This window comes from Hylobates moloch, unplaced genomic scaffold, assembly GCF_009828535.3.
Source record: "Hylobates moloch isolate HMO894 unplaced genomic scaffold, HMol_V3 SCAFFOLD_23, whole genome shotgun sequence".
In the NCBI taxonomy this organism is placed as follows: Eukaryota; Metazoa; Chordata; class Mammalia; order Primates; family Hylobatidae; genus Hylobates; species Hylobates moloch.
Genome location: NW_026652298.1, coordinates 5,108,475 through 5,124,505, shown reverse-complemented (window position 1 = coordinate 5,124,505; position 16,031 = coordinate 5,108,475). Strand labels below are relative to the sequence as shown.

The following is a 16,031-nucleotide window of genomic DNA, read 5'->3' as shown; positions in this document are numbered from 1 at the left end:
AAAATACGGAAAACACTGACGAAATCAAAATTTTAGAGATGGAAACTCTGAGTGTCTGAGATTAAAAAATACACTGGCTAGTATTAAGATTAAGACACTGCAATAAAAAAAAAGTGAATAAACCTGAAGTCACAGAAACTATCCGAAATGAAACACAGAATAAACACCAAAAATAAAATAATAATAAATAAACACAGCTTCAGTGGGCTGTGAACAACTTAAAGGGGCCTGCTGTAAGTATAACTTGAGTCCTCAAAGAAATAAAGGAAGGGGCAACATTTGCAGTAAAAAATGTCTGAAATTTCCCCAAATTTAATGAAAACTATAATAAATCCACACATCTAAGGAACCTTACAAACTCAAGTATAAGAAACATGGAAAAAAAAAAAAAAAAAAAACTCAGTCACATTATAATCAAGAAGTCAGTGATTAAAAAAAAAAATCAAAGAAGCAGGAAAGTCAATCCATCAAAGAGACCAGGAAATAATACAGAAAAACGAAGTAGTAACATGGACATTAAACGTTTCTGTAACTGTACCCTATCTGTTCAAGCAGATACGACTGCATTTCTATAAACTAGAAATAGAAGAAAACATTAAGAAAAAAAGGAAGCTAAAAAAAGTTGAGACATGGAGGATAACAAAAATAAACTGAACTTCTAGCAAAGAAAATATAATATCTGAGATCAAAATGCATTCAGTTCATGTCTATAAGCCCAGCACTTTGGGAAACCAATGCAGGAGAAACACTTGAGCCCAGGAGTTTGAGACCCGTGTAGGCAACATAGAGAGATTTCATTTCCACAAATAATCAAAAACTTAGCCAGTCATGGTGGCACATGCCTGTGGTCCCAGCTACTCGGGACACTGAGTTGGACTGCTTGAGCCCACAAGTTTGAGAATGTAAATGAGCTGTGTTTGTGCCACTGCACTGCAACCTGGGCGACAGAGCAAGACCCTGCCTCAAAAACAAACAAACAAACAAACAAACAAAAAAACCAAAAGCAGCGCTCAATGAGATTAACAGCAGATTAGAAAATTCAGAAGCAAAGATTAATAAATTTAAAGACATTGCATTAGAAATGACCCAAAAATGAAACTCAAAAGAAAAAAAATGAATATAGTATCAGTGAGTTGTGGGACAACTTTAAGTGGCCCAAAAGAGTCCTTGAACAAGAGCCCTGAGGACTGCAAAAACAAACCCAAAGACAAGAAAAATATGCAAAAACAACACCAAGGTACATAAAAAACAAACTGCTTAAAATCAATGATAAAAATAAATCTTAAAAGCAGCCAGAGGAAAAAAGGCACATTATGTACAGAGGATCAAAGGTATGCTAGGATTTCTTGTCATAAACTATGCAAGTCAAATGGCAGTCTTAAAAGAAAATTACAATTCCATAACAAAGGAAAATACCTTTCAAAAATAAAAAAGTAAAAGATTTTCAGACATACAAAAGTTAAAAGATTTTCTCATCAGTAGAACTGCACTACAATAAAATGCTAAAGGCATTTCCTCAGATAGAAGGGAAATGATACTGTACAGAAAACAAGATCAAACATAACTTATCAGACACGTCAAATTATTTAAGAAACATATCAAAAACATGGCCAGGCATGGTAGCTCATGCCTGTAATCCCAGAAATTTGGGAGTCCAAGGTAGGACAACTGCTTGAGTCCAGCAGTTTGAGACTAGCCTATTTGAGTTTGAGACCCTGTGTTGTCTCTTTAAAAAAAAAAAAAAAAAAAAAATTAGCCAGGTGTGATGGTGTATGCTTTTAGTCCCATCTACTAGGAAGGCTGAGGCAGGAGGATGGCCTGAGCCCAGAGTTCAAGGCTGCAGTGAGCCATGACTGCGCAGAAGAAAAAAAAAATCACGTCAATAAATGCAAAAAAAGCACTTGACAAAATCCAGTATCTAAATATTTTATACACATAGACATACATACATACGCAAACAAAATCTCTGCAAACTAGGAACAGAAGTTCCTCAAACTGATAAATAAAAAGCATCTGTGAAAAACCAACAGGTAACATCATGCTTAACGATGAAAGCCTGAGTGTTTTTCTCCTAATATGAGGAACAAGAAAAGAACGTCCTCTTTTATTACTTCAAGCAAACATTGTATTAGAGGTTCAATAAGACAAGAAAAAGAAATTGTTCAAAAGGGACAAGTAAAACCATCTTTACTAGCAGAAATCAAACAAACAGCAAAAAAGAAACTTTTAAAGAGTGAAATAAGAAACAAAGTGACTTTAAAAAGAAAGCTACTCACTCGGCGCATACTGTTTTTCCCGCTGACGTATGTGCAGATACTAGAACAGACTGATTATTGTCAACACACTGAATGGCCTCTCTTTGAAAAGCATCAAGAATGAATGGGTATTCCTATAAAAACAAAATATTAATATCTGCATAAAAACATCTAGTCATATCAGAGCATACTTAAAATCAAAACACAAGCAGGCTACCCCCCAAAGCATTCTGGGAGTATTCCTTTATGATTCTATTTAGAAAATATACTACACATTAGTGAAAATAAGGAAGAGTAAACTACATTTTTGCCCAGACAACAAAGAAGCTAATTCTGCTCTCTAATCTTTCAATTATTACATTATGTTGATGTGTATTATATTAATAATAAAATTATCATTACCATTTACCAAAAACAAGCTCTGTGGCCAGGCACTGTGTAACACATTTTCCATATATTATTACTAATTTTCACAACAACCCCTATCATAGATATTATTTCCTTTCATAGGTAGGAACTCTGAGGCTCTAAAAAGTGAAGTCTCTCAGTAAAGTTCACTCCGTAGAGGCAGAATATTACATCTATTAAACTTTAAGAGTTCATGCATACTCTACCATACTGCCTTTTTTATTTACAGAAAATTACTTGGAAAATTAAACCTTAAAAATTTCTTGGCCTTTTAAGGTCTGTCAGGCCTTCAAAATCCATCTAATAAAAGCACAGAGTTCCAGTTTCATTAGAAGCCTGTTAAAACCCTAAAACTATAGGCAAAAACTAGTATACATGTATTTGTTTCTGGAGAAAGGTTGATAACTTTCATTACATTCTTTTAAAACGTTGAGAATCACGGTTTTAACATTTTAAAATCTCATCACATGATGGCTGGTTTCCAGCATAGTTGTTAACTGATTCAGTTCTCATTATATTTGTCTTTAGTTGGCTTGTTCTTGATACATACATACATATGCTGTGGGAAATACAAAAATCTCATTTGAAATAAGAATTTTAAGAAAAAGAGACTCTCACAAAACTATATAAACTGTATTACCCAAAGTACAGACCTTAGCAGCTTTTCCAACTCGTGGTTTAAGTGGTAAATAATCCTCATCTGCAGGAAGCGCAACCTGACAACAAAGTAGAAAAGAAAAAAAAAAAAACCTCACCAACTATTTAAGAACTGATGTATTTAGCATTCCATAATGGATGATGGTTTGGAAAATAAAACTGATGAACTAGAGTGATGAACTTTAACTGTCTCAGACACTGTAAATCAAATAACTGTCTTTAAGAACAAGGCAAAAAGCCAGTTTCAACACTCAGAAATTACATCTACTCGCATTTGTCTAAGGGTAATAATTGAAAGCTGATGTTTATCTCCCTGAGGAAACTGTGTACTTTTTAAAGTTGAAACTACTACAACACAGAAGAATAACAACACAGTGGGTAGAAAACAACATAGAACAAAAAGAGAAACTTTTGAATGCTCATATGCTGACAGGGAATGGCAATTAGAAAAAAAGAGACTCTAGAAATAGTTAAGAGAAAAGGAAATTAATAAAGTCTTTGTGCAGTGTGGCGATTCCTCAAGAATCTAGAACTAGAAATACCATTTGACCCAGCCATCCCATTACTGGGTATATACCCAAAGGATTATAAATCTTTCTACTACAAAGACACATGCATACGTATGTTCATTGAGGCACTATTCACAATAGCAAAGACTTGGAACCAACCCAAATGTCCATCAATGATAGACTGGATAAAGAAAATGTGGCACATATACACTATGGAATACTATGCAGCCATAAAAGTTGATGAGTTCATGTCCTTTGCAGGGACATGGATGAAACTGGAAACTATCATTCTCAGCAAACTATCACAAGAACACAAAACCAAACACTGCCATGTTCTCACTCATAAGTGGGAGTTGAACAATGAGAACACACAGACACAGGGCAGGGAACATCACAAACCGGGGCCTGTAGAGAGGTGGGGGGCTAGGGGAGGGATAGCATTAGGAGAAATACCTAAAGAAGACTGACAGGATGATGGGTGTAGCAAACCACCATGGCAGGTGTATACCCATGTAACGAAACTGCACGTTCTGCACATGTACCCCAGAACTTAGAGTATAATAATTAAAAATAAATAAATAAAGTCTGTGGAGATAGGATAAGACATAACCAAGAATACTGGCAGAACAACCATCCTTAGTCTGGAAGGGGAATGTGACATGTACAATTAGCCTTGGTGATGGAGGTTATAATCAGAGGACATTTCAACTTGATATCCTCAAGCCTGTGAAGAGGAAAAGTCACCCTGCTGAGAAAGTGGGAAGAAGTGACAGAAAGGTGGGCTTAAAGATAATCATGGAGCACAGAAGGGGCTTTTGACCTCTTGAGAATAAGAGTTTGTGTTTCTTTTTTCTTTTTTTTTTTTTGAGACAGAGTCTCACTCTGTCGCCCAGGCTGGAGTACAGTGGCGCAATCTCAGCTCACTGCAACCTCCACCTCCCTGGTTCAAGCAATCTCCCTGCCTCAGCCTCCTGAGTAGCTGAGATTACAGGCACATGCCACCACGCCCAGCTAATTTTTTTTGTATTTTTAGTAGAGACGGGGTTTCACCATGCTGGCCAGACTGCTCTCAAACTCCTGACCTCAGGCAATCCGCCTGCCTCGCCCTCCCAAAGTGCTGGGATTATAGACGTGGGCCACTGTGCCCAGCCATGTTTATGTTTTTCCATCTTTTATAAGCCCAGATAACTGAATAGGGTCTAACATATCTTGAATGATCAAATGGACATCACACCTGTCAGACACTATGTACTATTTCTAAAGAAACATAAGAGACTTTCAGTAGAAAAATATTTTAAAAGAGAAATTTCTAGAAATCATGTCCTTTGCAGTAACATGGATGCAGCTGGAGGCCATCATCCTAAGTGATTTAATGCAGAAACAGAAAATCAAATACCGCATATTCTCACTATGTTTAGCGAGAGCTAAACATAGGGTACACATGGACATAAAGGTAAGAACAACACACACTGAGGACTCCAAAAGCAGGAAGTGAAAGTGGGAAAGGGTTGAAAAACTATTTAATACCTATTGGGTAGTATGTTCACTATTTGGGTGACAGGTTCAACTGAAGCCCAAACCTCAGCATCACACGATATACCCACGTAACACCTGCACATGGCTAGGTACAGTGCCTCACGTCTGTAATCCCAGCACTTTGGGAGGCCAAGACGGCTGGATCACTTGAAGTCAGGAGTTTGAGACCAGCCTGACCAACATGGTGAAACTCAGTCTCTACTAAAAATAAAAAGAAAAAATTAAAAAAGAAGAAAATTAGCCAAGAGTGGTGGCACGCACCTGTAATTCCAGCTGCTTGGGAGGCTGAGGCAGAAGGATTGCTTGAGCCTGGGACGTGGAGGTTGCAGTGAGCTGAGATCACATCACTGCACTCCAGCCTGGTCGACAGTGAGATGCTTAAAAAAAAAAACCAAAAAGCCAAAAAAAAAAAAAAACCACCAAAAATCAAACCTGCATATGTACCTCCTGAATCTAAGTTAAAAAAAAAAAAAAAGATAAGGTTCTAAACCTACATCAAAAGGCTTTTTGTTAATTTGGATTACTCTGCTTATTCAATAGACTTTTAATGAGATTCTCCAATTACCTCTAAAAATAACTTGCTATAATGTTTACAATAAAAAGTTTTGAGAAGGAAATAGTCTTATAGTTCCATCATGTAATGTGTATAAATTCTCACTTCTAAATAGACACAAGCTATCTCTGACCACCATCTTGTGGCAGAACAAAGAAACTGCAATTTATCAGTCATTGGAGCAAGACATGAAATACCATGTAACCTTCAAAAATAGCACTGTTACTTAACTTTAGGAGTATGAATGTTCTAAACACCTACTCTGTGCTAGGTACTTTACCTAATTTACTTCTATAATGCTCACAACCACACCACAAGGTAGATCCCTTTATTGCAAATTTAAAAACTACAAAAAAACATTTTTTTTTTTTTTTTTTTGAGATGGAGTCTCGCTCTGTCACCCAGGCTGGAGTGCTAGAGTGCAGTGGCGCGATCTCAGCTCACTGCAAGCTCTGCCTCCCGGGTTCACGCCATTCTCCTGCCTCAGCCTCTCCGAGCAGCTGGGATTACAGGCGCCCGCCACCACGCCAGGCTAATTTTTTTTTATATTTTTAGTAGAGATGGGGTTTCACTGTGGTCTCGATCTCCTGACCTCGTGATCCACCCACGTCGGCCTCCCAAAGTGCTGGGATTACAAGCGTGAGCCACCGCGCCCAGCCAACAATGTTTTTTAATAAACAAAGAGGTTAAGAAATTTACCCAAGATTGGCCGGGCGCAGTGGCTTATGCCTGTAATCCCAGCACTTTGGTAGGCTCAGGCAGGTGGATCACGAGGTCAGGAGTTTGAGACCAGCCTGGCCAACATAGTGAAACCCTGTCTCTACTAAAAATACAAAAATTAGCCGGGCGTGGTGGCGCGCGCCTGTAGTCCCAGCTACCCAGGAGGCTGGGGCAGGAGAACTGCTTGAACCCGGGAGGTGGAGGTTGCAGTAAGCCGAGATCGCGCCATTCCACTCCAGCCTGGTCAACAACAGTGAACCTCTGCCTTAAAAAAAAAAAAAAAAAAAAATCTGTTAAAATAAGAAATTTACCCAAGATTATAGTTAAGAAAAATGCTGGGGGAGGATCTGAACCGAAGTTTAATTACAAAGCCCCAACTCTTCCACTAGGTACCCCATGGCAACTATTTATTGTTTCCAAGGTCCTCATGGCTAAACTGTTTGCTGATCATCATACTACATAGTCCAAAGAAAAATCCCATTTACAACACTAACCTTCTGTATGCTGTTTGTGCTTACCTCATGTGTACACCCTTCAACAGTTTCAACTGATTGTACCTTGACTCTGGGCATCAGGTCTGCCAAACTTAAAAAAAAATTGTTTAAAGTTACACAAAAACAAATTACTTTTCTATAATTTGATAATAACCCTCACATTGTACTGTTAAGTACAATGACACTATCCAATCATAGTATTCCAAATACTATGATTAAGTATAATGTAAAATGACACTATCCAATCATCAGTATTCCAAATAGGAAAAACTTTGGCTATTAAGAATACATAGAAATGTTTTCACATTATGCAAATATATGCTGAAAATTAAAAATGACCAGTTAACATCTTTTATTACAGACACAGAACAGACTGCCAAGTGATTATTTAAATAATTATGTCAGCTTAGTTCCAATAACTATTTTGAATAAAAAGTACCTCTACCAAGCACTGTCACCACTTCAAAACATAAGCTGGTTATAAACCACTACACAATAGAAAGTATAAAATAAACTAGCCCAATTCATTTGTTGCTATTATTTATAGAAGTGTTCCTGGCCAGGCACAGTGGCTCACACCTGTAATCTCAACACTTTGGGAGGCTGCAGTGGGTGGATCACTTGAGCCCAGGAGTTCAAGACCAGCCTGGGCAATATGGCAAAAACTCACTACAAAAAACCTCAAAAATTAGTACACGTGGTGGCACGCGCCTATAGTCCCAGCTACTCAAGAGGTTGAGGCAGGAGAATCACCTGACCCTGGGGAGGCTGAGACTGCAGCAAGCTGTGATCACACCACTGCACTCCCGCCTGGGTGACAGAGTGAGACAATGTCTCAAAAAAAAAAAAAAAAGTTCCTTATTCTCATCAAAATCCTACATTATGCTCATCTAGGTTCTCTGTTTAGACTCTGAAAAGGCAAAACTGGATAAACTGAAGAAAAATAGATGTATTTCTGTGCTAGATTCATTATTATCTTACTGTACTTCTAAGACTTAAGTCAATAATATTACTTGGGACAAACTCAAAAGTTACAAACAAGTAACAATGACTTTAAACTACAAATATTATTTTGTAACTTATTATAGTAGCCTGGGAAAACGGTGCATCTTAAATATTCCAGTGACACATCTATCACCACTTATAGGAGATAATTTTACTAACTATAACAAAAGTTAACTGGTTTTAAAAAAAAAAATCACAGAAATCGTAAACTCTTCATGGTAGTGCCAAGTTCAAATATGAAACATTAGAAGGGAGAAGCAAAGTTTTAAAGATCATTACCACAATAGAAAACAGGTCAACCAAGGGTACTGGCATCAACTTTTAGAAAGCTCCAGCTTCCAAAATCAGATAAATACCAGCGATTCCAGCCACAGATACCTATAGCAGGAGTCTTGAGATGCACAGCCACTCTACTCTATATGCAACTATGAAAATCTAATTCCCTCTAATGTTCCTTCCCACTTATTCCTTTCACTGAGTTAGCTTTATTTTTTCCTTTTATTCCACTCTTCCAGTTATCCTCTTCCTGAGGTATTACAAATAAAGAAAATGTACTTTTTTTAAAAAAAAATCACGTTTTAAGATTTTTTTCTCAAAACTGGATTCTAAAGTATTAAAAGATGAGTATTTTCTATATTGCTTTCCAATTCCCCAAACTTAGGTAAGTGTTCTACATTTACATGCCTGTATAAAAATAGAAAGAATATCTTCATTTCTCTAACACGGGCATATATCTAAGTAGCAACATGGAGACAATTTTTAAAACCTCATGTAACCACCTGAATTATGAGTTACTAACATTTAGGACTTTGGAAATATTACCTTAAGTCTTCAGTTATTGACTCTTCTATCCTGGGCTTCTTTCCAAAAATGGGTTCATCTGTACCTTCGAAATCTACATCTCTCTTATTTTTTCCATTATTAGTTGATTCTGATTGTAATTTACCATCAAAATGTTTCCTGAAAAGTAAATAGTTTGGAATGAATTCTGCAGTATCCACTTTTACTTTAAGAGCAACATCATAATATACTGCTCTATACCATCAACAGAAAGTCATGTTTTAAATAGATGAATGTTACAAACAACAACTGGCTGAAGCCCAGAATACCTTAACTTTATAACTAGTAAAACTGAATACTACTGCATTTGTATTTCATTTTTCTTTGAAGGTTTAAAATTATCTTAAAATTCACACTAACATAACTATTAAATATATTTTCTTTAAAACTGTAAATTAAAACACCATTAGACATTAACATGAGTTACCTTTAACAAACATTTAATGCTTTGTCTAAAGGCATGATACTACTATTTGGAAGAAAATTTTTTTGTGATTAGATTTGCTGGTCAAAAGTAGTGACAATAAATGACGTTTGGAGCCGGGCACGGTGGCTCATACCTGTAATCCAATCACTTTGGGAGGCTGAGGTGGATGATCACTTGAGGTCGGGAGTTAGAGACCAGCCTGGACAGCGTGGCAAAATCCCATCTCTACTAAAAATAAAAAAATGAGCTGGGTATGATGGCGCATGCCTGTAGTCCCAGCTACTCGAGAGGCTGAGACAGGTGAACTGCTTGAACCCAGGAGGCAGAGGCTGCAGTAAGCTGAGATCGCACCACCGCACTCCAGCCTGGGAGACAGAGCAAGACTGTCTCAAAAAACAACAAAAAAAAGATGTTTGGTACACTAATATCCACAAGGGAATTCAATCTGACCTTTACCTCATCATACACAAAAATCAATTCCATGTGAATTTTAGATCTGTGAAAAGGCAAAAACAACAAAGAATCTAGAAGATAAAATGAGAAAATTATCTTCCGGACTTCTTAACTAGGACAGAAAATTAGGGGTGAGGATTATAAATCAATTTTTATGAATAGTGCCGCAATAAACATACGTGTGCATGTGTCTTTATAGCAGCATGATTTATAGTCCTTTGGGTATATACCCAGTAATGGGATGGCTGGGTCAAATGGTATTTCTAGTTCTAGATCCCTGAGGAATCGCCACACTGACTTCCACAATGGTTGAACTAGTTTACAGTCCCACCAACAGTGTAAAAGTGTTCCTATTTCTCCACATCCTCTCCGGCACCTGTTGTTTCCTGCTTTTTTAATGATGGCCATTCTAACTGGTGTGAGATGGTATCTCACTGTGGTTTTGATTTGCATTTCTCTGATGGCCAGTGATGATGAGCATTTCTTCATGTGTTTTTTGGCTGCATAAATGTCTTCTTTTGAGAAGTATCTGTTCACGTCCTTTGCCCACTTTTTGATGGGGTTGTTTGTTTTTTTCTTGTAAATTTGTTTGAGTTCATTGTAGATTCTGGATATTAGCCCTTTGTCAGATGAGTAGGTTGCAAAAATTTTCTCCCATTCTGTAGGTTGCCTGTTCACTCTGATGGTAGTTTCTTTTGCTGTGCAGAAGCTCTTGAGTTTAATTAGATCCCATTTGTCAATTTTGGCTTTTGTTGCCATTGCTTTTGGTGTTTTAGACATGAAGTCCTTGCCCACGCCTATGTCCTGAATGGTATTGCCTAGGTTTTCTTGTAGGATTTTAATGGTTCTAGGTCTAACATTTAAGTCTTTAATCCATCTTGAATTAATTTTTGTATAAGGTGTAAGGAAGGGATCCAGTTTCAGCTTTCTACATATGGCTAGCCAGTTTTCCCAGCACCATTTATTAAATAGGGAATCCTTTCCCCATTGCTTGTTTTTGTCAGGTTTGTCAAAGATCAGATAGTTGTAGATATGCGGCATCATTTCTGAGGGCTCTGTTCTATTCCATTGATCTATGTCTCTGTTGTGGTACCAGTACCATGCTGTTTTGGTTACTGTAGCCTTGTAGTATAGTTTAAAGTCAGGTAGCATGATGCCTCCAGCTTTGTTCTTTTGGCTTAGGATTGACTTGGTGATGCGGGCTCTTTTTTGGTTCCATATGAACTTTAAAGTAGTTTTTTCCAATTCTGTGAAGAAAGTCATTGGTAGCTTGATGGGGATGGCATTGAATCTATAAATGACCTTGGGCAGTATGGCCATTTTCACGATATTGATTCTTCCAACCCATGAGCATGGAATGTTCTTCCATTTGTTTGTATCCTCTTTGATTTCATTGAGCAGTGGTTTGTAGTTCTCCTTGAAGAGGTCCTTCACATCCCTTGTAAGTTGGATTCCTAGGTATTTTATTCTCTTTGAAGCAATTGTGAATGGGAGTTCACTCATGATTTGGCTCTCTGTTTGTCTGTGATTGGTGTACAAGAATGCTTGTCACTTTTGTACATTGATTTTGTATCCTGAGACTTTGCTGAAGTTGCTAATCAGCTTAAGGAGATTTTGGGCTGAGACAATGGGGTTTTCTAGATATGCAATCATGTCATCTGCAAACAGGGACAATTTGACTTCCTCTTTTCCAAAGAGTTGCAACCAACCCAGATGTCCAACAACAATAGACTGGATTAAGAAAATGTGGCACATATACACCATGGAATACTATGCAGCCATAAAAAATGATGAGTTCGTGTCCTTTGTAGGGACATGGATGAAACTGGAAAACATCATTCTCAGTAAACTATCGCAAGGACAAAAAACCAAACACCACATGTTCTCACTCATAGGTGGGAATTGAACAATGAGAACTCATGGACACAGGAAGGGGAACATCACACTCAGGAGACTGTTGTGGGGTGGGGGGATGGGGGAGGGACAGCATTAGGAGATATACCTAATGCTAAATGACGAGTTAATGGGTGCAGGAAATCAACATGGCACATGGATACATATGTAACAAACCTGCACATTGTGCACATGTACCCTAAAACCTAAAGTATAATAAAAAAAAAAAATCTAAAAAATAAAAAATAAAAAAAAATCAATTTTTAAAAGATAAACCAATTAAAAAAATGAGCAAATGACTTATCGGGCACTTTGGAAAAGAGGATATTCAAATAGGCAACAGGCACATGAAAAGCAGCTCAACATCATTACTTACGACAGAATTGTAAATCAGATATTAGGTCAGTGGCTCAAACTTTTTGGTTTCAGAATCCTTTCTCAGTCTTAAAAGTTATGAGAAACTCTAATGAATTTTATGTGGTTGTATCTATTGATACTTGCAGTGTTAGATATTAAAACTAAAAATGTTTTAAATACTTATTAATTCACTTTAAAATGGCAACAGTCAAACCACTACATATTAACATGAGTAACATTTTTGGTAAAAAACTATTTTCTAAAAAAATGTTAATGAGAATGGCATAGTTTTTATATTTTTGCAAATCTCTCATGTCTGGCTTAACAGAAACAGCAGGTCTCACCTGTTTCTGTATTCAACTTGCTATGACACATTGTTTTGGGCAAAGCATATGAAGAAAAATCTAGCTTTAAAGGACAGGGTATTTTAATAGACTTTTCGGAAAATTGTGACTTTGCCCCTCTGATCCCGTAACAAAACAGTCACACTCAGAACTGCTATTCCATTTACAGTCATGAATTGTGCAAACAATGTTGAGCCAAAGCCAAACACAAAAATATATTTTGTATGATTCCACTTACATAACAGTCCCAAACAAAAACACTAACACATGTTATCAGGATAGTTATTTTTCTAAGGGACACAGAGGGGTTGTAATATTCTATTTTTTTGCACAGAATGGTGGCTGCATGGATGTGTTCCACACACTCTAAAAATCCATCCCATAATCTGCACACTTTTCTTTATGTTTTATTTAAACAATTTTTAGGCCAGGCACGGTGACTCATGCCTGTAATCCCAGCACTTTGGGAGGCCAAGACAGGCGGATCACAAGGTCAGGAGATCGAGACCATCCTGGCTAACATGGTGAAACCCCATCTCTACCAAAAATACAAAAAATTAGCCGGGTGTGGTGGTGGGCACCTGTAGTCCCAGCTACTCGGGAGGCTGAGGCAGGAGAATGGTGTGAACCTTGCGGTGGAGCCTGCAGTGAGCTGAGATTGCACCACTGTACTCCAGCCTGGGCAACAGAGCAAGACTCTATCTCAAAAAAAAAAAAAAAGACTTTTTAATAAAGGGTAACACAATACTGATCCATATGCTTGAACAACCTTTCCATAATGAAGTCCATTCTTTGATACTTGGCAAAACCTAAAATTTGTAAATTCTGTCACTCCCAATTTTGAGAAAAAGTTATTCATTCTAGTCCCATTTTTGTTGCTAACTACTTATGTGAACCTCTTCTGGACAGGCCATCAACATCCTTGGGCCTCAGTAAAACAAGACATTTGGACAATAACTGAGATCCTTTCTAGGTGTAACATTCTATTATTCTATCTCTGGGTAAGCAACAACTAAGCCACTATATTTAAAACATTCTACTAGGAGCTGGTTAAAGTCCATAAAACAAAGAAACATGAAAGTTCCCAAACCTTTGAGAAACTGAAATTCATGGTAGAACACTTCTGGTCAGATGTGCTATATTATTCTTTAATATTCCATGTCAGACTTTTAGGACTCTAGTTATTTATTTCTCTCATAGCTTGGTATGTATGTCACATGTGGAACTTGCACACAAACATCTCAGTTATCCAGAAAGGCTGCAAATGAAGTGTTGTAGATAACCAGCTTACTTTTTAAGGATAAGGTTTTAATTTATTGAAACCATCTGAGAATGTTATTCCTCTTAGTTCATAAGGGTAGCATGCTCTATATATAGCACAAGAAAGAGCACCAAATTGGCCATTAAACCCAAACAACAAATTTGGCCAACATCTAATTATAACTTATTGGCCAACAAACCCAAACTGGGATAACAAGCCTGTAATTACAGAGGATAAAAATCAATCTCTAACCTATAGAGGAATTTGGCAACACCTAGCAACACATTCTAAAATGTTAAGGTCATGAAATTCAAAGACTAGTAGAGACAAAAGACATGACAACCAAATCACTTAATCCTATATAGAATTATTTTCTTATAAGGGACATTAAAGCAATTGGCAAAATCTGGATAAGTCTGATTAGGTAACAGTACTGTATCAATATATAATTTCCTAATTTTGATAACTATAAACTGAACTGTGGTTATATAAAAGAATGCTCTCATTTTCAGAAAATACACACTAAGCAACTTAGAAATCTAGAGGTAAATGGGCAACATACCTGCAACTTACTCTAAACAGTTCAGAAAAAATTATATATCCACAAACATACACATATACATATGCATTATGGGAAGAAAGGGGAAGGGAGGATAAAGTAAATGTGGTAAAATGTTAAAATTTAGAATATTTGAGTGAAGGTGTACAAGAATTTTGGTGCCATTCTTATATATTTTCTTTAAGTCTGAAATTATGTCAAATAAGAAGTTTTTTTAAGTACTCACACTACCTGAAATGACATTTAGTACTAACTGTAATAAAAGTTAAGCAGTGACCATCGTGCACAACCATTGTATCTCGCCTAGAGAAGAACATGTGCCAAGCAGAAGTATTTAGTCTTTTTAAACTTTTATTTTAGGTTTGGGGGTACATGTGAAGGTTTGCTATGCAGGTAAACACGTCATGGGGGTTTGTTGTACATATTATTTCATCATCTAGGTATTTAAGGCCAGTGCCCAAGAGTTATCTTTTCTGCTCCTCTCCCTCCAAGTAGACCCCAGTGTCTGTTGTTTCCTTCTTTGTGTTCGTGTTATCTTTTAGCTCCCATTTATAAGCGAGAACATGAGGTATTTGGTTTTCTGTTTCTGCATTAGTTTGCTAAGGATGATAGCCTCCAGCTCCATCCATGTTCCTGCAAGAGACATGAGCTCATTCTTTTTCATGGCTGCATAATATTTCATGGTGTATATATACCACATTTTCTTTATCCAATCTGTCATTGATGGGCATTTGGGTTGATTCCATGTCTTTGCTATTGTGAATAGTGCTGCAATGAACATCCACATGCATGTGTCTTCATGGTAGAATGCTTTATATTCCTGTGGGTATATACCCAGTAACGGGATTGCTGGTCTAATGGTATATCTGTTTTTAGCTCTTTGATGAACTGCCATACTGCCTTCCACAACGGTTGAACTGATTTACACTCCCACCAACAGTTATAAGTGATCCCTTTTCTCTGCAACCTTGACAGCATCTGTTTTTTTTTAGTTTCTGGTAATAGCCATTCTGACTGGTGTTAGATGGTATCTCATTTATGGTTTTGATTTGCAATTCTCTAATGATCAGTGATACTGAGCTTTTTTTAATATGCTTTTTGGCCCCATGTATGTCTTCTTTTGAGAAATGTCTGTTCATGTCCTCTGTCCATCTTTTAATAGGGTTGTTTTTCTCCTGTAAATTTAAGTTCCTTATAAATGCTGCATATTAGACCTTTGTCAAATGCATAGTTTACAAAAATTTTCTCCCATTCTGTGGGTTGTCTGTTTACTCTGTTGATAGCTTCTTTTGCTGTATGGAAGCTCTTAAGTTTAATTAGATCCCATTTGTCAATTTTTGCTTTTGTTGCGATGGCTTTTGGTGTCTTTGTCATCAAATCTTTGCCCGTTCCTAGGTCCAGGATGATACTGCCTAGGTTGTCTTCCAGGGTGTAGTTTTGGGTTTTACATTTGTCTTTAATCCACCTTGAGTTGATTTTTCTACATGGTGTAAAGAAGGAGTCCACCTTCAATTTTCTGCATATGGCTAGCCAGTTATCCCAGCACCATTTATTGAATAGCGAGTCTTTTCCCCACTGCTTCGTTTTGTTAGCTCTGTCAAAGATCAGATGGTTGCAGATGCGCGGCCTTACTTCTAGCTCTCTATTCTGTTCCATTGGTCAATGTGCCTGTTTTTGTACCAGTATCATGCTGTTTGGTTACTGTAGCCTTGTAGTATAGTTTGAAGTAGGGTAATGTGATGCCTCCAGCTTTGTTCTTT

At 37.2% G+C, this 16,031-nt stretch overlaps 1 protein-coding gene across 1 annotated transcript in view; it reads right to left on the bottom strand.

The window, feature by feature from the left end:
- The window catches only part of MTREX (Mtr4 exosome RNA helicase), a 122,068-nt gene that overhangs the window by 95,846 nt on the left and 10,191 nt on the right, over positions 1 to 16,031 (bottom strand). Inside the window, exons 2-5 of the mRNA XM_032145182.2 lie at positions 8,960 to 9,097; positions 7,157 to 7,223; positions 3,317 to 3,379; positions 2,277 to 2,389 (exon numbers count right to left, since the gene is read on the bottom strand). Of these exons, the coding sequence (XP_032001073.1) occupies positions 2,277 to 2,389; positions 3,317 to 3,379; positions 7,157 to 7,223; positions 8,960 to 9,097 (381 nt within the window). The remainder of the gene's footprint in view (positions 1 to 2,276; positions 2,390 to 3,316; positions 3,380 to 7,156; positions 7,224 to 8,959; positions 9,098 to 16,031) is intronic.